The sequence below is a fragment of the Heliconius melpomene genome, chromosome 10 (assembly GCF_056956725.1).
Source record: "Heliconius melpomene rosina isolate 202511_hmr_F chromosome 10, ASM5695672v1, whole genome shotgun sequence".
NCBI classification, from domain to species: Eukaryota; Metazoa; Arthropoda; class Insecta; order Lepidoptera; family Nymphalidae; genus Heliconius; species Heliconius melpomene.
The window spans coordinates 4743661-4766244 of NC_140398.1; the positions used below are offsets into that span (position 1 = coordinate 4743661).

Below are 22584 nucleotides of genomic sequence, written 5' to 3' on the forward strand. Positions count from 1 at the left end.
AGAACGAACGTTTCTAACCATCAGACTTTCTTTGCCTCCTCTCCCTATTAGGGAGATGTATGAAAAAAAAAATGTAACTAATATATTTAAAACTTAAATATCAAAATATTTTGTATTCGATTATCACTTGCCCAGATTTACCCTGTTAATGGGCAAGTTTTTTTTTTTTAAATAAACTAACGACTACAACACTATTAAAATAAAATAACAATATAGAAAACTATTTAAAGAGTCCCGTGGTGTATGGGCATAAGCGCGCAATAGTGAACACAACAGTTGTGGGTTCGATTCCCACTTGGGGGAATGAAATGTATGAAAGCAAAAGGCGTTGAATTTCGCCACTCAACATGCCTCAATAATTCGGCAGAAAGTGGGGATTGGAACTGCCTTATTGGGGAACAGAATGTCTTAATATCGGGTTCCCAGGTTCCCTGTGCCTACCCCGCTATGTGCGGAATATAGCGTGAAGCTAAAAAAGGCAGTCTTATTATTATAAAAGAAAATGCAGTATAAATAAAATAAACATAATTATCTCTGTTTCTGAAAATGTCAATATGTGCTTACTTTAAAATAATACGGGTAGGTTTTATTTACTCGTATGATATTGAAATGTAAATATTAATATCATTAAATTAAATATTGCGGAATAACATTATAATTAGATGTAATTAAATAAGATAATAAATTGAAATAACATTATGGAAATAGTATAAGATAACATTATGGCGCAGAGACACAAGCGTCTGAATGTGAACACGACGGCCGTGGGTTCGACTCCCACTCGGGGAACTGAATTATTTGACATTTTTATTTACTCGCTGTGGTAACGTGACAAAGCACGGCGTTGAGTTCCGCTACTTAATACGTAATGCTCCGAGATGCTAGTTCCCAGGTGCCTGCCTACCCTGCTGTGTGCGGACCCTTCACTAACATTTTACTTGGAGTACAATAAATCAATGTCATGATTTCAAGACAATTCTCATGAGCCTAATTAAATTCACATTATGCAAGAGAAATCATCTCTTCTGCCTTTGTAGTAAATAAGCTCAAAGCGACTCAACCAGCCGTAGTTGGCTTAATCCTTTTCATGGTGCTCTTTATAGTTCCCCTTTGTGGAGCGTTGATTTTTTTGTACGGTGCGGTTTTTAGAATTTTTATTGAGCGAGTTTTGAACGAGAATTAAACTGAAATTAAGGGCAGAATGAGCTTTTAGTACGTTTTAGTTTTTATATGCTTGGCTGCTTGAAACTTTCCACTAGGTATATGGTTTATAGTGGATTTATAATGTTGTTTTTCTAGCTTTACGCTTTATTCCACATATAGCAGGGTAGGTAAAGGGGACCCTATGTTAATAGACCCCATTATCGGGACTGCGTGTTCAGTCGCGGAACTCAACGCCACATGTTGTCTTGTTACCAGAGTTATCATTTCCTCACTATAAATGACTGACAAATATAACACTAAGATAAACAATAAAAAACATATATTTTTTAACAACACTTTTAAGCTATTGTATAATTACAAACGATTTTAAATAGCAATAGTTTCAAAAATTCCCAATGTGGCCGAATCTGTTTTGGATAGTCGATAAATAAATCTACATTCGGTCGCCAGAGATCCGAACTAATTTGTGGAACAGAGCGTGGCTGCTGGAGCGTTAAATTCTAGGAAGATTGTATGTGACGTTATAAGAAAAATAGTTTAATTACTATAAAAGAATGATGCCATCCTTTTGCCAAGTGTTTGTGGATTCGATTATTTTTTACCTATGTATAATTATACTATATATATATATATTTAATTTTGTTAAGAGACCCCAGTTGCGTCACAGATTCACAAACGTGTTCCTGTAAAGCCGACTGTTTATGGGTGCAGTTCCCACTCGAGGAAATTAAATATTGTTGCGCTACTCAACTCCCAATTATTACAGAATTCTGTGGAAAGAAGTAAAGGGAACGAAAATGTCCTAGCACTAGGTTCCTAGGTTGAAAATATTAAATATTTAATTTCATTTCCTCGAGTAGCGATCGAATACAACCGGTCGCGTCTACAGACAAATATGCCATGACTAACCTCAGGATACTTTATTTAAAAATATTAATTATTTTTCACTTTTAAATTGACTTTTTTGTTCAATTTCACAATAAAACAGTAAATCATTAGGCCTAACATTAATAACGATATAAGCAATATTAGAACAAAAAATAATATTAATTTAAGTTCATAATATTCTGTCCAATCCATATCTACGCCATTGGCTTTTAAGTGTGAAGCGCCTTTATGTCGGAGTACGTGTTCCGTCCACCACACGGCGCGTTCCAGCGGTGATAGTGGTTGATCATTCATTATAGTACGTAACTTCAACACGTTTTCACGATAACTGTAATAAAAATGTTATTAATTGACTGCAAATATCTAGATTGTATATTGTAAATCTCCTGAAATAGTTAAAACCTTATAAATTCGAGTTCCGTATATATTATAACATAAAACATTTAAAATACATTAAGCAAAAAACATCATCGCTATTTAACTTTAAACTACTCAAGTTTTCTTTTTAAAAATCGCTTAAAAAGATAATTAATTTTGTTCGTATGAACTTATAAAATTCATACAAAATAATCTCTGGCTTTTCTCTGTATTTCCCGCTTAATGTTATTGTCATTAATGTCATTGTGCAGTTTGAAAGCGCAGGATTAAGTAAAAGAAGGATCTTGGTGATAGAAATAGAAGTTATTCTGCTATTATTGCAAGATATTTTTTACTTTTACGGAAATTACGTACTTAGTACGGCTTGTCTACATTTTTCAGTTCACAGGCAAATTTAGCTACCGTCCGGGTCCTCGAGTATTTTATATATTTTAACAAGCTCTTTTATTTGATATGACAAGGGAATAACAAAAACATTTTATACCTCGAATTGCTAACAACTGTTTCGATGGCTTCCAATAATTCTTTCTCCGTAACTGTTTCCAAGTCCAGTTTTAGGCCTATATTATGTTTAGCATACTGGTCACCATTGTACCACTGGTCAGCAAGCATCGGTACTCCAATAAGGGGAACCCCCGCAGTTATAGCTTCGTCTGTTGATTGTAAACCGCCTTGTGTGATAAATAACTTGATGTTAGGATGTTCTGCAAAAGGTCACTTGTATCAAATATTAAGGTTTTTTTAATTACTTAGTAATAATAATATTATCTTTCCTTTTTTATCTTTCGCATGTTCGACGATGAGCGTCTTATACGAGGTTTCTTGGCTACTTTCTATCCTGCTATATATAGTACAAAAAAATTATATTGACGATAAAACAGATATTTAACGAAGATAAATTTGTTCTAAACGGAGTAGCTTAATAGTTGCATAAATAAAAACTAGGACTTACTTAATAAGTCCGATTGTGGGTACCACTTTGCAATTTTAACATTTTCAGGGCAGTCTGGTAGCTTGTCTGTATCCCATTTCCATAACACGTCATATGGCAATTTCGAGAAGACATTTGTAAATATTTTCAATTTTTCGGCTGGTAGTAGAGATGGTTTCACATTTGTGCCAAAGCTTATGTAAATTACGCCATTTTTAGTGGAATCTAGATGGTTTTTAAGATTCTGAAATTGAAGCAGGTACGTCATCATATTCGTGGTATATAATAATAATAAATTTATTTATTTAACAATAAATGTCCATATATATCTGGGGATAAAAGCATTGAATAAAATATAAATAATGCACTCATTTTCCTGGTAATTTCATCGGAAATAGTGATAAAAAAAAAATATTTTAAAACAAATAAATATAAAATCTCCTAAATATTCAATGCATATTTATTGTTATCACAATATGCTAATCTATTATTCTAGTTATTCTTCAATAATATTCATGATTACAAAATAAATAATACCTTTGGTAATTCTTTTGATTGTCTCTGATGTATTCCTCCCAAATAAACAACATTAGATGGCACAGGACGATTAAGATCCCAAATAGGATGCACGTTTAAAAACAAAACGTGTGAATTTTTCTTTAAATCAGCCAAATCTGGTATATTTGGACCAAAAAGATTTTTTAATATCATATTATCCGATATTTCCAACGTTTTATAAAAACTATTGTACTTGTAGTATAAATTTATTTGCAATATTTTATCCCATATATTAAAGTTATGAAAACCCTTCAGAAACGACAAGGGATAAATGAGTGGATGTGACGCGGCGCCAACAGCTTCAAATGTACCAACCAATCCACCCATAGAACTAATTTCAATAACGGGAGCATCGTATACATAAGAAAAACTCAGGGCGAGTCTTACACAATGTTCCATTATTATTAGATCAAATTTTCTCTCTTTGTTTGATAAAAGTTTGTGCACCTCAGGAGTTTTTACTTGCGCTTCGAAAATTAGCGATAATAGGCTATATCCCATTTTGATTTGTTCGACAAGACTGTCTGCAGTGCCTTTATCGGTTCCTTCTACAAATTGTTTCCAAATATTGTATGATATATCATGAACATCTATTTCTGTAAGATTTTGAGGGGATCTTCCCTTGGGATGTTCTGGATCTGTTGTTATTGTAGTCACTTCATGCCCTCTTTTTACCAATGCTTGGACAAGCGAGCGGAACACTAATTGATGGCTTATTGATGGTGTAGGGAACACGGCTAAAATACTTTTCGTTTCACTTATACTTGATAAGTATAGAACTAAAACAGATATTTGATATATTTTTATTTTTAATTCCATTTTTTACTAAAACAGGACTTAAAAATATTTATATATAATTTTAAGCAAGCACATAGTATATGTATATATTGAATAATTAAGTGTGATAATTAGGTATGTAAGAAAGTAAATCCATGACTGATGCATCTTACTTCCTATTAGTTCGTTTATATTTCAAGTATATTATTAGTATTCAGCAATAATATACTACTCATTGCATCCTAGTACGCTTGTATATTAACATTTTGATACAATAATGAAGTAATAAAATAGATTAGTTATTTCATTAACATTTACATAAACTTAAATTTATATTTATCTATATTTTTGAAATCGACAATAGAAAATTACGAAATTTCGTTGATGGAGACAAAATTAAACATGTACATACAGTCAACTATTCGCAGTTTTTGATTATGTAGATGCACTTCTGTTTAATTTATTACTATTTTCATAGTTCGTTATCTTTGACAAAGTAATCTAAAAGTACACACTATATCAATTACATATACATGTATTACGCATAAAGTGATCATTGCGAATCTTCCCAGGCATAATTTGAGCCTGGGATTTTATTAAAATTTACAATTTCAGCTTTAACTGCTTTTTTTAATAGTTAATAAAAAAAACTCTATAAAATGTATATTTCTGTGAAAAAGAATTTTGTAATTAGTATAATTATATAAACAATAAAGTTAAAAAAGAAAAAATATTTTGTGATTATTTTAATTAAAACAATAACAATCTCAACAAGCAATTCTTAAGGAATTCTTAAAGATTTCGAATGTGTCTTAATAGGAACAGAGTGCCTTATCACTAGGTTCATAGGTTTTTCTGTAGGACATCGTAAAGCTATAAAAACTGAGTTTAATTTTCAGGAACCCTGCGACTTAAAGGTTAGTTTATAAACATTCTCCACCAGCCAGGATATCTGGGAATGCGGCCGAATAAGGTCCGCCTATGTTGACTTGTAGCAATAATGCGAAGCAATATAATTTACCATTATAAAATTTGTACAATGTTAATAAATTGACCACATGTTTTCAATTTTCTAGGAATTTACCATTAAAATAGCTTAAGAGTTACAGGTGGACTGAGAGAATAATAAAAAAAAATATTTTAAATTCTAGTTTCTAGGAAGACAAAAGACGTCGTTGACTTTGGGAGTCACTCAACTTGACCAGTAATTTCTCGGATTCGAGTGAAGTCTCAGCTTTACCCCAAAACGTAATGTTTCATCACTAGGTCACCTACTCTGCTATGGAAAACAACGTGTAAAATTAAAAACATACACACATAGAGCCAAGGTGAAAAATTTGGTACGCTTGTTACAACTATTGTTTATTCTTATTACATTCTCTAAAAATATTTTTTACAAGGTCACATAACTAAGTAGTTCAATGAGCATTGTGTCCCTAATATATTCGTAAAAACGAAGTTAATGACGTGACATATTTAGGCACAATTCTCACAATCCTTTATGTACATACTCAGTGATATGATGAAGGTGAAGCAGACAATTAAATTTTCCGTCAATTATATATTGAAAAAGAGTTAAATTTTAACGAAAACAAATAATTTTACTAACTTTATTTTAGTATTTCGTACAATGTCTCCTAATAGACTAAGGACAGAATTGCCGACGTAACCAAATTAGAAGCCTTTTTTTATTTTTCAACACACAAACTCTCTTTGTATCTTACTATCTTCTAGTGATGTTCTTCTGCGTTTATCTATGAAAAATAATTCTTCATGACAAAATATCTATCCTCCGAGCGCAATTTTTTGATGAGGAAACAAAATTAAGTCTTTTGGGGCCAGATCTGATAAATGAGGCGGATAGTCGAGCAGTGAACTGCTGAATACCAGAGTGAAGATGAAAATAGTAAAGGTTTAATTTTCTTGACTGGGTATCGAACCCATGACCTGTCGAGTTTACAATCACACACCTATGCCCTTGCGCCACGACTATCCTCACCATCGTTATGATTATTATTATCATCATCATCATCATCAACAGCCATCTTTTGTCCACTGTTGGACATAGACCTTCCCCAATTCTCGCCACCAACTCGATCTTCAGCTTTTCGGACCCATCCGCTTCCCGCCAATCTCTTCATATCGTCAGCCCATCTGGCAGGCGGTCGTCCCACCGGTAATACGAGTATAATAAACTTTCATTATTATTATAATGAAAGAGTATTATATTTTCATACTATCATATCTTATATGCGTATTTCTCTTAATTTAAACGACATCGAATACCACTAGCCTTGTTTCACAATGAAAATTTATTGATACCCTTCATTGGGGTCAAGTTTCTAATAAAACTATATTAAGACATAAATAAGCAAGCGCTATCCTATGTAGATATCTGCCCGTTTTCTTTCACTCTCCTTTTTCTAAAAAAAACCGGAGAAAGTTCTCAATTGGTCACATACATTATATAATAATTTTTATTATTTTATTTTTATTTTTACAGAATATACACAACTTATAATTTTTATGGCACTTGGCTTAGCACTTACAACTTTCCCTCTTCTTTATTTAATGTTGCTTCTTTTCTTTTCATTTCAGCTTGACGCTCTCTTATAGAGTATAGTGGGTTAGACAGAGAGGACTTAACATCTAACATACGGGTACACTCTGCTTTATATTCCCTTTTTTAAGATTTTCCACAAAATTTGCATATTTAACAGGCTATCTTAGGAACTTAGTGCTCTCTTTTTGAAATAGGTTAAGTTAATTACCATAAGCGGTACTAAAAATAATATACTTTGTAAAAAAATATAAGTATTATTCAATAATAAACTTTGTAAAATTATTTAACTTTTAAATAATGTATTAAAATATTGGTGAATAACATACTTCTTAAAATAACCTTTTCTAAACTATTTTTTTGCCAATTTTTAAAAATATCAAAACTAATGAAGATTAAGACTCAAAAACTTTTTAATAAAAAAAATCATCTTTACGCTGTATCTAGCATACACTACGGTAGGCAGCCTAGTGTTAAAACACTCCGTTCCATATTTTCATCCAATTCTGGAGATTTTACTCAGCTCAATTTAACACCCAACTCATGTGTGCATGCGTCGTATTATAAGAGTGAGGAAATCAAAATATTAAAAATGTCATTTCCTAGAATGGGAATCGAATCCACTACCTATCGTGCTTACAGTGACACTCGTGTGCCTCTGCACCAAGACTGGCTGTAACTTTTTATTTTGAATATAATCATTTGACATCGAATTTGTGGATTTCGAAAATGAATAAAAAAAAATCCTATATTTTCAACATTTTTATTTTATTTTATAAATTAAAGATAATCTAAAAAGATTACAATAGTTTAATCTTTATTCTGGAATTTGTAATCTTTTTGCCTATATAATATATTAAAATTCCCAAAAATAGTAGGAAGATTGTTATAAGAATTTGAAGTGATAATATCAATTTTATTTCGTAATACTCTGTCCAGTGCATATGAGCGCCATTGGCTTTCAAGTGTGAAGCACCTTTATGTCGGAGTACGTGTTCTGTCCACCATACTGCCTTTTCTAACGGTGATAGTGGTTCATCATCCATTATTTTGTGTATCTTTATCACGTTATCACGATAGCTGTAATAAGAATAATAATGAAAGGATTTTTTTATGATTATTATTTCTAACTCTACAGATTTACGGTTCGTACAGTTTGTTGTCGTATATTTTTCTTTTTATTATTAAAAAAAATGATCAAATATAGAATTGACTTGATACTAATTTTTAAATAAATGTAAAGATTTCGATATTATTGTTTAATAATTCAAAATTAATCTTGATAAGTGAGGGATTATTAAACATTAAAAAAGTATAAATAAAATTTTAAGTGAGTAGGGGTCAGTACTCTCTTGTTTTTTACAATTACCTTGAATTGTTTATAACCATATTAATAGCATGTTTTAATTCTTCTTTTGTGAACGTCTCCAGATCTAATTTTAAGCCTATTTTATGTATAAGATACTGTTCCGCGTTGTACCATTGATCTGCAAGCATCGGTACTCCGATAAGGGGAACACCTGCAGCTAGGGCCTCGTCAGTCGACTGTAGACCACCTTGTGTTATAAAGAGCTTGATATTTTTATGTTCTGAAACCAAATTTTATTATTTTCTAGTGTTTAGGGTTTAAGGAAAAAAGGAATCCTTATAAGATCACTTTGTTGTCCGTCTGTCTGTCTGCCTATCTGTTGGTCAAGAGCCTTTATCTCAGGAACTCTTAAAGATATCAAGTTTAAATTCAAACAATATACCTAGATCTACGGCCCCATGAATTCCTGAAAAAAAGAGTCAAATTCGCAAACTGTCACGTTTTCAGTCTGGCTGCAAATAAAAATACATTTATAAGAAATATAGACAGATATTTTTAAGGTGGATTTAAACCAAAAAACAATACTGTCATCAAAAATGTAATAAAAAACAATGTAAACTTTAACAATATGTCATAAGTTTTTTATGTTTTAGTACCAATATACTTATTCAATTGTATAGTATGTAGATACACACTTATAAAATGTACTACTGGTATTTACATTTATATAATATATATTTCTATAGTTGTTAGTTATCACTCGTTGATTGATATACATCGAGTCTAGTAATGAGGTAAAAAGTGCAGGGCAAAGCGCGACGCTGAATTACGCTACTCAGCACGTGGAACAAGGGGAACAGAAATGTCTGAACACTAAGTTCCCAGGCGTGCGGCGGGCGGCCATGACATGTAGGATACGATAGAGAGAGAGACATAGGAGATAGAAATATACATAGATATATATAAAATTCTTTTGCTTCCGAGTAACTAATAGACAATGTACAAACGTATTCTAAGGTCTTCCCTATGCTTTTTACTCTACGTAGATACCTGACCTGTATTCATACACGGAAGCACTAAGAAAGGATTTCTCGAAACTCCTAAAGGGACGGAAAGTGACGGGATTTCTATTTTAGTTATTGAAGTTGCGAAATTGATATGTTCGTTCACCAGAAGCAATTGCTTAATCACTAATCAGTGTCGATAATATTTTTGCTTATTTTGAATTAATATAAAGTTTCGTTTTAATTAAGTCTTATAAATTGATTAAAGATAAAAAAACAGATTAAAATGAAAATTTTAAATTCAACATTTGTGGGTAAAATTATTCGAATTATTCACTTATTTTATATTCGTGCATATAGCATTGGAAAGTATTATTACTAAGTGGTAAGGTTATTACCCATAAGCAAGTCTAGCACAAAAATAGCCAAAAACATATATCCCAATTACATGAATTATGTATCAGGAACTAGATATATGTATTCAGAATTATTTTTAACCGACTTCCCTAAGGAGGAGATTATTAATTCAACTATTATAATTTTTTTATGTTTGTTATCTCAAAATTTTGGACTGGGTGAACCGATTTTGATGATTCTTGACGATTCTTTTGTATGAAAGCTGTAGCTTCCCATGTGGTCCCAATTTAAATTGGTCGATTTCTGACAATGTTATCCATGTGTTATATTTTGTATTAAGTGTATACGCGACAAATGGACGAAAAATTCAATATCCCGCCAACCTATTTCGATTATTCTCCTTTAGCATTCGCATCTTTTATTTTCTCAACACACCGACTAATTTTCGAGACATTATGAGGAGCAAAACTAGACGTTGCACTTTGTCTTATTATTAGAGCGAAGATATTAAATATTTCATTCCTCCGAGTGGAAATCGAACGCACAACCGTTGTACTTGTAGTCGATTAAAAAGTATACACATAGCAATAATATACTTAGAGCACCAAACTAACCTAGCAGCCTATATGTTGCTACACAACCTTCTCATAGGTGAAATCTTATAAAAATAGACACGTATACCATTTTACATAAATAATGGTCAATAAAACTGATAACTGCAAACATTTCTAATATGTAAAAAAATATTTTTACCGGTTATGTCCTTATTAAATACTAGCGAACGCGCGCAGTTACGCTTGCTTATTTAGGGGTGAATTCTAATAAACCACGAAACATGTGTTCAATGAAATATTTTTAAGAGTCTAAATCTAAAATTTTACAAAAATCGGTGGCGTTTTAAAGATTTTTCCATACAAACTTTCAACCCCTTATTTGCACCCTTCGGAGGATTATTCTTAAATACCACGAAACACGTGTTCAATGAAATCTATTTAAGAGTCTGAATTTCGAATTTTATAAAAATCGGTGGCGATTTAAAAATAAATCCATACAAACTTTCAACTCCTATTTCACCCCTTTAGAGTTAACATTTTTCATAATCCCTTCTTAGTGGATGTCCAGATTACGAAAGTAACATCTGTCCAAATTTCGCATTTCTACCATGAGCGGTTACGGCTGTGCGTGCGTCTCACCTCAGTCGGTGAGGACAAGTCCTTTTATATATATAGATAAGCAAGAACGCAATCAGTTTGTTAAATAAATAATCGTACAGTCCAAGCGGTAGAAGTCGCTATAAAAAAATAAAAAAATCCAAAAAATTAAGCATAAAAGATAGGATTTTGTTTACTCAGACAGGTGTTCAGTATACGAATAATTTAAAGATTTTTTTTACACTTAACCCGCATACAGCAAGCAGAAGAAGTAAGTAAAGAGAATTTAATGAAGACACTTCGTTCTCCGTTTTCCTCCGGCTTAAGTTACAAGGATCAACGGAAATATTTCTTTCTTCAGTAGGGATTGCATCCATAATCACCAGATTTAAGGGCACTTGTCTTGTCAGTTCTAAATCAATAAATCTATTCTTAAGAAACTTACTGAGTAAATCCGACTGTGGCAACCATTTTGCATATTTAACATTTTTGGGGCAATCCGAAAATTTGTCGCTATCCCATTTCCACAAAACATCGTACGGCAATTCAGAAAATACTTTTTTAAATATCTTCAATTTCTCAGCAGGTAGTAAAGATGGTTTCACATTTGTACCGAAACTTACATAGATAACTCCGTTCTTAGATGAATCTAGGTACGATGCTAGATCCTGAAATAATAAAAAAGTGTATTAATAAGGACTGAATTGACCAAATTAAAGTAAAAAAAATCATATAGGACGTTGCAATTTTGGAAGTATTGTTTGTGTAGTAGCGAAACTCAACACCGCGCTTTGTCTCGATATCAGACTAAAGAAATAAAAATATAATAAATATATAATATGTCATTTCCTCGAGTAAAAATTGAACTTTTAGAGTCACACGCTCGTACTAAGCTACCACGACTGATCTCAGGAAATTAAAGTGTTTTAATTGTGAGTGTTAAATATATAAAAAAATATAAATATAGTACAAATGACTTAAATAATATATTATAAAAATTTACCTCAGGTAATTCTTTTTGTGGATTTTGGTGTAATCCTCCTAAATATAAAACATTAGGTGGTACAGGGCGATTGCGATCCCAAATAGGACGAAGGTTTATAAACAGCATGTCTACTTTTTTTTTTAATTCAGCCAAAGTTGGAGTTTTAGGACCAAAAAGCTTTTTCAATGACATATTTTCCAAAATTTCTAATTCATCATAAAACTTATGAAATGAGTAATATAGATTTATTTCATAGATTTTATCCAACATTGTTACTTCAAAAATTTTTTGTTGATATGCCGTAGGATAGATCAATGGATGTGAAGCAGCGCCCATCGACTCGTAACCACCAATTAATCCACCCAACGAACTAAATTCTATTACAGGGGCGTCATATAAATAGGAAAAGCTCAATGCTAATCTTACACAATGTTCAGAAAATACTAAATCAAATTTCTTCTTTTTATCAGATATAAGTTTTTGAACTTCTGGTGAATTTATTTGAGCCTCAAAAATTACTCTTAATAGATCGTAAGCTAATTTCATTTGTTCAGCGAGACCATCTGCTTTACCTTTTATATCTTCTACAAACTCAGTCCATATAGTATAAGAAATATTATGAACATCTATTTCAGTAAAATTTCCAGGAGCTCCTCCTTTAGGGAATATTGGATTTGGTGTTATCACAGTCACTTCATGCCCACGTTTGGCTAATTCCAGCATAAGAGGACGAAAAACTATTTGATGACTTATTGACGGTGTCGGGAACACAGCTAATATATTTTTCGATTCACTTATACTTATAACGAATAAAACTAAAAATATTATTTTGTACATACTGTTTTTTTTTTGTATTCTTACTAAAATATTAAATTCTAAACACAAGTAAAATTACACTTTAAATAAGTTAAGAGCTATATGTTGACAGTACCGCAGCTATTACTAAAATGCAAGGTTGAAAAGACTATACCTTATTTCAAATCTATTTTTAATATAACACAACTTACAAGAACAGAGCAAGACCAGTTTCTTATTCATACTATTTTATCTAATGACAACCGTAGCGCAATTGTTGAGTAAAACAACCACAAGCGATTATTGTAGGTTCGATTACAAATTCATACGAATTTATGTTTTATATGAAATCTTTTTGGTTTTGGTCACGTAAAGCGTCCCAACTACTTATATACATATTTATATCTAAAATGAATGAATGAATGTGAATGATAAGTCATTTTTGCCTTAAGTTAATGTGAGAAACACAAGAATAACTTTTAAAATTTAATATAATTTTAGTGATGATACAACACTTCCTTGTTTCTTCATGCGAAATTAGCACAAAAAATCAAGGTTAATATGCAAAAAGTATGAATATTTTTTTGCAAATTGAATTAATTATATATACCTACATACCTATAAAAACGGGCCTTTTTACTAGTGACGATCTATTTTAAGTAATTTAAATATAACGAGACTATTCTAAATCGAGGCATTCAAAAACTAATAATATGTGATTTTTAGCTTCACACAGTGTATATCTTGCACACAATACAGGTAGAATATTATAAAAATATTTTTTAAATATATTTAACATTTATAAATAATTAGTCGTAATTTACATAATTTATTATTAGTATGTAAATTTTTAATAATATAATTTTTACAAATGATAAAAACTATGCGTATATAGATAATAATCACTATCATAAATTTCCTATTTTAAGAATTATGTTACGGCCGTCGCGTCGTAGCATTGACGCCCAAGCGTGCGGCTTTAAATAAGGTAGGTTGTAGGTTCAATTCTCTTTTGAAGAAAAGAAAGATTTAATATTTTAGTTTCCTTGTTAGCAAGGAAAGTTCTGCAGCTTCGGCCTATTTTATAATCGTTTTATTTAGAACAATAATCTTAGCTTAACTAACAAAAACTTTTCTTTGCAAAAAAAAAACCTTCTCTTAAAAAAAAATCACCTTTTATTGTAAGTGCTCTATTGGCACATGTAAGTTTAAATTATAAGTTTAATTGAATTCATTTATTTAAATTTATTAAGCAATAATTTGGCCAATTACGCTTATTATTTTATACACTACTTTACATAATGGCTTCCACCTTATTACAGGTTTTCTCTAAATGGACTAGATTAAAGTATATGAGACATGGAATTCTGCGATAGATATAATGCAAATGAGACAGTAAGACAATTTAAATTTATCGTAATGATTATTGAGACCTTTACTACTTACTTTACATTAGTATTGATATTACAATTATTTTCAATTTCCGGCCCGCCCGCATTTTCTCCTGTGTATACCTATACGATTATTTAGGGAAATTTTATTTGTTTTGGAATTTTATTTATTTTTTCCGCCTAAGTTGTCGTATTTAAATGCATGTGCATGTTTAAGTGCATCTATCAGTTGGCATAATATTATATCAAACTCCAAGAAAGTCACCACATTTTTAGACCATTGAAAAGTAATATTCCTTTGCAGTGTACAGGCGCATACAACTGATTGTGAACGTAGCTTGTCATAATTATGTTGCTTAAGTGCACTTCGAAAACTATGTTTTTTTTTTTAAATCAGATAGACGTTTAAATCGTATTATTTAATCGTATTTTTTAGATAATTTCGTAATCCATAAGTGACTTCCATCTCCCCGATTCAGATGATTTTATATTATCCTATATCTTATAAAACAAAGTCGCTTTTCGTGTCTGTCTGTTGTTTCTAACTCTTCTTCTTCTAAAGCACCTATCGGATTTTGATGCGGTCTTCACCATTAAGTCGAATGTTTTTCGTAGAAGGTTTATATATAGTTTATTATTTGTACATTCTTATATAAATTAACATAAATACGATAAATGTGTATAAAGTCCTACCCGTTGAGACACTTTCGCGCATGCGCTGCTTTAATGGTAAGTACTACATGAAAATAATGTACTGGAATATTGTTCCTCTTAATAAGATCAACAAAAAAGTCCGCGACAGCATATTCGTATCTTTTAAGAATAACGTGTAGTGATCATTTTTCTGTCTAAAAATAATAATTTCAATATATTTTTTATTGTGAGGGATATTTTTCCATAATGGTATTAATCGTTATCCTTTAAAATACTTTATTAATTTTCTACGTTAAACGAAGATAAAATTTTCTTTTTACAATATTTCGAAATTGCGAATAGTTTTACAGAAAAACGCATTTAATTGTTGACACATCCCGCCGTTGACACATCAGCTGTATGTTACTCAAGTTTCACTTATCCCTTACTCTCAGCATATAAATAAGTACATTAGTTACGTTGGCCATTTAATGTAGACCAAAACTGTCTTTAACTGTTTTTCATTTTAATAAGTACTCTAGAAGTTGTTACAATATCAAAAAAATCCTTGCTGCGAAACGGCTCGCCACTCGCCATGCGTCCGCCGCGCCCGCCTGCCTTACACGCATCGGTGGTTCAGTGGTAGAATGCTCGCCTGCCACGCGGGAGGCCCGGGTTCTCTCATTATAACATCCAAATCTTATTTATTTATTTATTTACACTTTATTGTGCACAATTATACATTAAGAAGAAAAAGGAGAATATAAAAACGACAAAAACATAACAATTGACACACAAAAGGCGGCCTTATCGCTAATCAACGATTTCTACCAGACAACCTTTGGGTTAGGAAATCTGTGATAAAATAGAGCGGGTGGTGTAAATAAACTTACATGTCATATTAAATTCTAATACATAAACATAATACATATATATTTGAAAAAATACATACCATTATAATATACTAATATATATAATAATACTATTAATAACAATGTGTTGTACATATTGATGTCATTTCAAGGTGAATCATCCTTCAAATAATAATATTTAACTATTTTTTAAAATATATTTAAAGATTTAAATCTTGTTAGATACTTCATGGTTTTTCAAATAATTTTAAGGAAATTTAAAACCATCTGTGTTTATCTATATATATAAAAGGACTTGTCCTCACTGACTGAGGTAAGACGCACGCACAGCTGTAACGGCTGTGCATAGAAACGTGAAATTTGGGCAGATGTTTACTTTCGTAATCTGAACTTCCACTAAGAAGGGATTTTGAAAAATTTTAACCCTAAAGGGGCGAAATAGGGGTTGAAAGTTTGTATGGAAAATTTTTTAAATCGGCACCGATTTTTATAAAATTTGAAATTTAGATTTTTAAAAGTATTTAATTGAACACGTGTTTCATCGTTTTCTAGAATTCTCCCCCTAAGGGTACAAATAAGGGGTTGAAAGTTTGTATAGAATTTTTTTTAAATCAGCACCAATTTTTATAAAATTTGGAATTCAGACTCTTAAAAGTATTTAATTGAACAGATGTTTCATGTTTTCTTGAATTCTTCCCCTAAGGGTGCAAATAAAGGGTTGAAAGTTTGTATAGAAAAATCTTTAAAACGCCACCGATTATTATAAAAACTTAAATTTAGACTCTTAAAAATATTAATTTGAATATGTGTTTCATGGTTTTCTAGAATTCATCCCCTCAGGGTGCAAATAAGGGGTTGAAAGTTTGTATGGAAAAATCATTAAATCGCCACCGATTTTTATAAAATTTGAAATTTAGACTCTTAAAAATATTTCATTGAACACATGTTTCGTGGTTTTTTGGAATTCACCCCTAAATACGCAAGCGAAGCTGCGCGCGTCCGTTAGTTGTACATAACAATAAACACAGGTGGTTTTATGCAAAGTAACTATGGTAGTTTCTTAGAACAATATATTTTTATAGGAAACTAGCGACCCCCTTGCGGCTTCGCCCGCTTTTACTACTGGAATATTCATATAATGTAGGTTTGCAAAGCACTTAAGATAATGTGAAAATTAATTAAACCCTAATGCAACCCGCATTTTCGTTGTTTCAATAAGGATTTTCCAATTGTTTTACACAGCAAGGATTTTTAAGTAGGTACCGTAATTTTATATCTGTGATACTAATCTTTTCAAGTACTTATTAAAATATATTTAAATTACTATTTTTAGATAGTTAAATGACATTAAATAATACATTCAACTCGAATTATCCAATACGTGCAAACGCATCTAAATCTTCGTTGCTATAAAAGCAGGCGGGTTTTTTTTTTCGAGCTTGTGGTTAATGCTGAAGAGGGTATTCTGTCCCTGATGAAAAGCAAGCACTACGTGGCTGCCTGTGACGAAAATTAAATAGAATGCATCGGCCGGGAATTGAACCCGGGCTGCCCGCGTGGCAGGCGAGCATTGTACCACTGAACCACCGATGCGTGTAAGGCAGGCGGGCGCGGCGGACTCGCTTGTATAAGCATAACGTCGCGAGGCGCGTTTCGCAGCAAGGATTTTTTGATATTGTAACAACTTCTAAAGTACTTATTAAAATGAAAAACAGTAAATGACAGTTTTGATCTACATTAAATGGCCAACGTAACTAATATACTTATTTATATGCTGAGAGTAAGGGATAAGTGAAACTTGAGTAACATACAGCTGATGTGTGAACGGCGTGATGTGTCAATAATTAAATGCGTTTTTCTCTAAAACTATTCGCAATTTCGAAATAGTTTAAAAAGCAAATTTTATCTTCGTTTAACGTAGAAATTTAATAAAGTATTTTAAAGGATAAGGATTAATACCATTATGGAAAAATATCCCTCACAATAAAAAATATATTGAAATTACTATTTTTAGACAGAAATATGATCACTACACGTTATTCTTAAAAGATATGAATATGCCATCGCGGACTTTTTTGTAGATCTTATTAAGAGGAACAATACTCCAGTACATTTTTTTCATGTAGTATTTACCATTAAAGCAGCGCATGCGCCAAAGTGTCTCAGCGGGTAGGACTTTATACACATTTATCGTATTTATGTTAATTTACAAAAGAATGTACAAATAATAAACTATATATAAACCTTCCCTGAAAAATACTCGACCTAATGGTGAAAACCACATGAAAATCCGTTGGGTGGTTTAGAAGAAGAAGAGTTAGAAAGTTCAGACAGACACAAAAAGCGACTTTGTTTTATAAGATATAGGATATGTGAAATGATGATAGATGTTAGATTAAAAAATGCAAGAAATTAAAATAAGATTTCACTTTCAAATTTTCAATTTTTTTTAACTTTTAATTGGCTTAACTTAAATTTTGATATAAAATAGTACAAAGCAAACATTATTATCGTTTTGACTATAATTATTATACCTAATAGGATAAATATTAAATTTAGTTCATAGTATGCCGCCCAGGTCATATTAGCAGCTGGTGATCGAAGATGCAGAGCTCCGCCATGTCGCAAAACATACTCTGTCCACCACACGGCGCGCTGTAGTGGTGGTTGGGGCTGGTCGTTCATTATATTACGAAGTTTAGCAATATTTTCACGATAACTGAAAGCAAATAGGTAAAATTTGTCAGTATTTTTTTATTCTGTGTCAAGATTCTAATAATCAAGTATTAATATGAATAATTATTTATACTCAAATAGGCAAAGGAAGCCAAGCAACTCTTCAATTTTCTTACTAAAAGAACGAGTACCTAAATTAATCGACACAACGTTTTAATTTCTTATGTAGCTGAATATATCAACGAAAAATAATGTTGGAATACACTAAAAAGAATATTTGGGTAGAGCAATATTATCTAAATAGTGAAGCCAATAAAATCATCTAGGTATTGACATTTAGCTATAATATTTATGAAACAAACCCTCAAAAAATCGCAATACATTTAATGATAATTTTCAACGTAATACTACTTTAGCAAAATCTGTAGAGATAAAACTATTATTTGGAACAATATACGTACCCATTGTCCTCAATAACAGTATGAATAGCATTTATTAATTTTTCCTCTGTAAGAGTTTCCATGAGTAGTTTCTTTCCAATTTTAAGGTGTTCATATTGCTCAGCATTAAACCATTGATCACCAAGCATGGGTATAGCGACAAGTGGTACACCAGCTGTTAAAGCCTCATCGGTTGATTGCAGACCCCCTTGAGTTATAAATAGCTTTATATTTGTATGACCTAAAATAATAATATCGTTTTATATTATTTCCAATTTTCTATCAATATTTTTATGTTCATCAGGGAAATTTGGCATCATTTCTTTTTGACTTTTCTTATTCCTGTTTATATTTAGACTCAATTCATGATACTTATCCAATATTTCGTCGCTCTTTTTTCAACCAAACTAGGTATTCATAAATATACCTATAAATTAAATACTTACAAACGGTCAATTTAAAAAAAAATATTAAATTATAGTTGTCATTATAAAACTGCTGAAAAAACAAATTTCTGCTTACGCAATAAATCTGATTGTGGAAGCCATTTTGATATCTTCACATTAGAACTGCGTCCTGGAAGTTCATCTTTTTCCCATTTAAATAAAATATCATATTTCAACTTGGTGAATACATTAATAAGTATTTGCAATTTTTCTGGTGGGAATAAAGATGGTCTAACGTTTGTGCCAAAGCTTACGTAAATAACCCCATCTTTAGAGGAATCAAGATAACTTTTTAGATCCTGAAAATATATAAATATTTAAATAATTTTGTTTGTTATATGAAATATTCTATAATAAGATCGTCGTGGCGCAGGGGAACAAGGGTGTGACTGTAACGCGAAGGTTGTGGTTTCGATACCCCTTCGAGGGAACGTAATATTATTTATTTACATTTTCGTTTCTTCGCCCGGGCACCAAGACAAAAGTCCGGCATTGAATTCCTCCAATCAGCAGGTGGCAGAAAGTGGGAAACGGAGGATTTCACAAACATTTTGTGAAATATACAAAGTGTTTCTTGTGCTACTTAAATATTGCATAAATGAAAATATTTACATTCCTCGATATTTTATTAGTACAAAACATAAATTGTAATTTATATTTCTTTCAATTTAAAAAAAAAATTATAATAATTAATACATAAGTTTTAACGTAAACTTTACCTGCGGTAAAGAATTTCGCTCCTTTTGATGTAACCCACCTAAATATATGACATTTGGTGGTACTGGTCGATTAAAATCCCATATAGGATGCACATTTAAAAATAACATGTGAACATTTTTTTCTAATTCTGAAATATTTGGAATATTACGTCCAAAATACTTCTTCAGTGTTTCCTTTTCTTTAGGCTCCTTATTTAATAAAATATGTTCTGATTTAAAGTGGGTGTGCAAATTTGATATTTTTTCCCAAATTGTTAAATTGAAAATTCTTTGGTTTAGTGGATTAGAGTAAATAAGTGGATGTATGGGTGCGCCCACTATCTCGAAACTCCCAAAAATCCCACTTAAGGAGCTAAATGAAATAACAGGCACTTTATATAAATGAGAAAATATCAACGCTATCTTTGATGCTGTTTCAACAAATATTAGATCAAATTTTCTATCCTTATCCTTTAGTAAATTTTGTACTGCAGGAGATTTTAGTTGCTCTTCAAATACATTCAATAGCAAGTCAGGTATAACAGTCATTAATTTGATCTGGTCGCTTATGCTCCTATTTTCTTGAATAAACTTGTCCCATAATGTATAAGATATATCATGAACGTCTATTTCTGTAAAATTTGACGGCGCTTTTCCTTTAGGGAATGCTGGATCAGGAGTAATCACAGTTACTTCGTGGCCTCGTTTAGCCAATTCTATCATAACAGGACGAAACACTACCTGATGACTTATCGATGGAATTGGAAATACTCCAAGTATCTTTGCTGCCAGGTTCCCATAAATAAAGGTTAGCAAGCAAATAAATAATTTAAATGTCGTCGACATTATAACACAAGTAATTGTAAAACTGTCTTCAGTAGTTCCGGGGTCCTTTATAAGAGAACAGTTAAGTGGCTATATGATAACAGTATCTGTGATAATAATAATGCATTGTAATAGTGCTACAAGTGCAATATAGGTACAATCTCAAAACTTATATTAAAATAATATGTACTGGACAAATAAAAACTCTTTCGTTATTATATGACTCACTGACAGACAAAGAATAGCCACCACAGAAATCTGAAAAGAATGCTGATTCTATTAGTACTGAGGACCACTAAAACAGTTTTGTCGAAATTTCTATGGGATCCGAATAGCTTTTTTTTCCATTTGTCACAAGTAATTGTTGTTGTTGTTTAAAAATATTAAATAACGTATTAACTAGTAAAATTTACATAATATGTAAAAAATAAATTAATACATAAAATTAATAACAACGCGTGGCTATTCTTCGTGCATATTTTGAAACATAAATGGGAAAATAATTTCGTTTTCTTGAAATTTTGAAGTTTTTAATATCCTGTAAGTCTTAAATGTTATTCATTTGTTAGTTATTCATGCCTGTCAACAAAATTATTTGCAGATACTAAATAAAATAAAATGGTCTAGTGCGAGTAAGACCGATCCCTTTCAAATAAAATATCTAAAATAAATAATTTTGAAACGAAAAAGAAATAAAATACAGATTAGATTGTACATACAATACGAGTAAATCCTTAGGGGGTGAACCTCTTAATATATGCAAAGCTCGTAGACAATATGTACGAAAATCTGTATATATGTATAAATATAATGATATGTGAGTAATAATAGGATAAGAACACTTAAGATGATTCAAATATCATGTGACTAATGTCACATGTCATAATATTTAAATCAACACATCTAAGGAACTACCATATTTTAGGGCAGGGCTTACCTCAATAGGGTAAAAATGGAAGCCTTATGGGATCATTTAGTTACCCATCTGTGTGTCTGCTAAGATCACATATTTCGGGATCGCGTAAAGGTATCAAGTGTGTGTATGAATCGGAAACGTATCGAGCACGGTAAGCTCTTCGGCGAAATTGACACTGTTCTACTGCGAGCAAAAGCATATTACTTATTCTTTCCGGGTGCATACATATTTATTTCTGGCTATTACTAAAGGCTGTGTTCTCTCTTAGAGGGCTTTGAGCCGTATGAGTGATCCTCAGGGTAACCAAGGTGGATGACCAAGCTTTGCTTTCCTCGCAGCTCTCCTAGGAGCACAAAATCGTTGTCAAGATTCTTTACGAATCTAAACACGACGCCACTTCGATAAAACTCCCAGACTCGTTTGAAATAAATAAACAAAGACCATTTATTTTATACATTTTAAAAATGTTAATCCGCATATAAGAAAGAAAAGTACTTACCCGTGCCACTAGGAAACCGTCCGAAAATCAATAGGCGTGGGTTCAAATCCCGCTACCTTCAAATTTTATACGTTTGTAAAATAGTAAAGAGAATTTAGTTCAAACGAATGAACGGTCTTCGAACCGAACGGAACGGAATTCGAACGAATTAACGAACCAAAGATAAGATAAGAGAAATATTTGAATAACCTGACATATATCTAGCAATGTTCTTCCTCCCACCGCGAATGACAATGTATAAGGCGTCAGAGTAGACCCTCGGCCATTGGTTTCTTTCACCGCTTATAAATATGCTCTTGTTCTTTGGGCTAAGGAAATTTTTATTTGTGCT

General features: G+C 31.6%; 3 protein-coding genes across 3 annotated transcripts; all 3 read right to left on the minus strand.

Annotated features, from left to right (window-relative positions):
• Positions 1-1820: 1820 nt before the first annotated feature.
• LOC146535250 (UDP-glucosyltransferase 2-like) lies at positions 1821-4813 on the minus strand. The gene is made up of 4 exons (XM_085191751.1): positions 3899-4813; positions 3383-3605; positions 2915-3134; positions 1821-2380 (listed from the first exon to the last, which is right to left on the minus strand). The coding sequence occupies exons 1-4, from the start codon at positions 4736-4738 to the stop codon at positions 2098-2100; spliced, it is 1566 nt and encodes a 521-aa protein (XP_085047877.1). The 5' UTR covers positions 4739-4813; the 3' UTR covers positions 1821-2097.
• A 3192-nt stretch (positions 4814-8005) lies between these two features.
• LOC146535251 (UDP-glucosyltransferase 2-like) lies at positions 8006-13607 on the minus strand. Its single transcript, XM_085191761.1, has 4 exons — positions 12081-13607; positions 11523-11745; positions 8626-8845; positions 8006-8336 (listed from the first exon to the last, which is right to left on the minus strand). The coding sequence occupies exons 1-4, from the start codon at positions 12897-12899 to the stop codon at positions 8057-8059; spliced, it is 1542 nt and encodes a 513-aa protein (XP_085047887.1). The 5' UTR covers positions 12900-13607; the 3' UTR covers positions 8006-8056.
• Positions 13608-18176: 4569 nt separating this feature from the next.
• On the minus strand, positions 18177-20902 carry LOC146535252 (UDP-glycosyltransferase UGT5-like). The gene is made up of 4 exons (XM_085191759.1): positions 20035-20902; positions 19392-19614; positions 18891-19110; positions 18177-18472 (listed from the first exon to the last, which is right to left on the minus strand). Exons 1-4 carry the CDS (start codon positions 20857-20859, stop codon positions 18193-18195), a joined length of 1548 nt encoding a protein of 515 aa, XP_085047885.1. The 5' UTR covers positions 20860-20902; the 3' UTR covers positions 18177-18192.
• Between the last annotated feature and the right edge of the window lie 1682 nt (positions 20903-22584).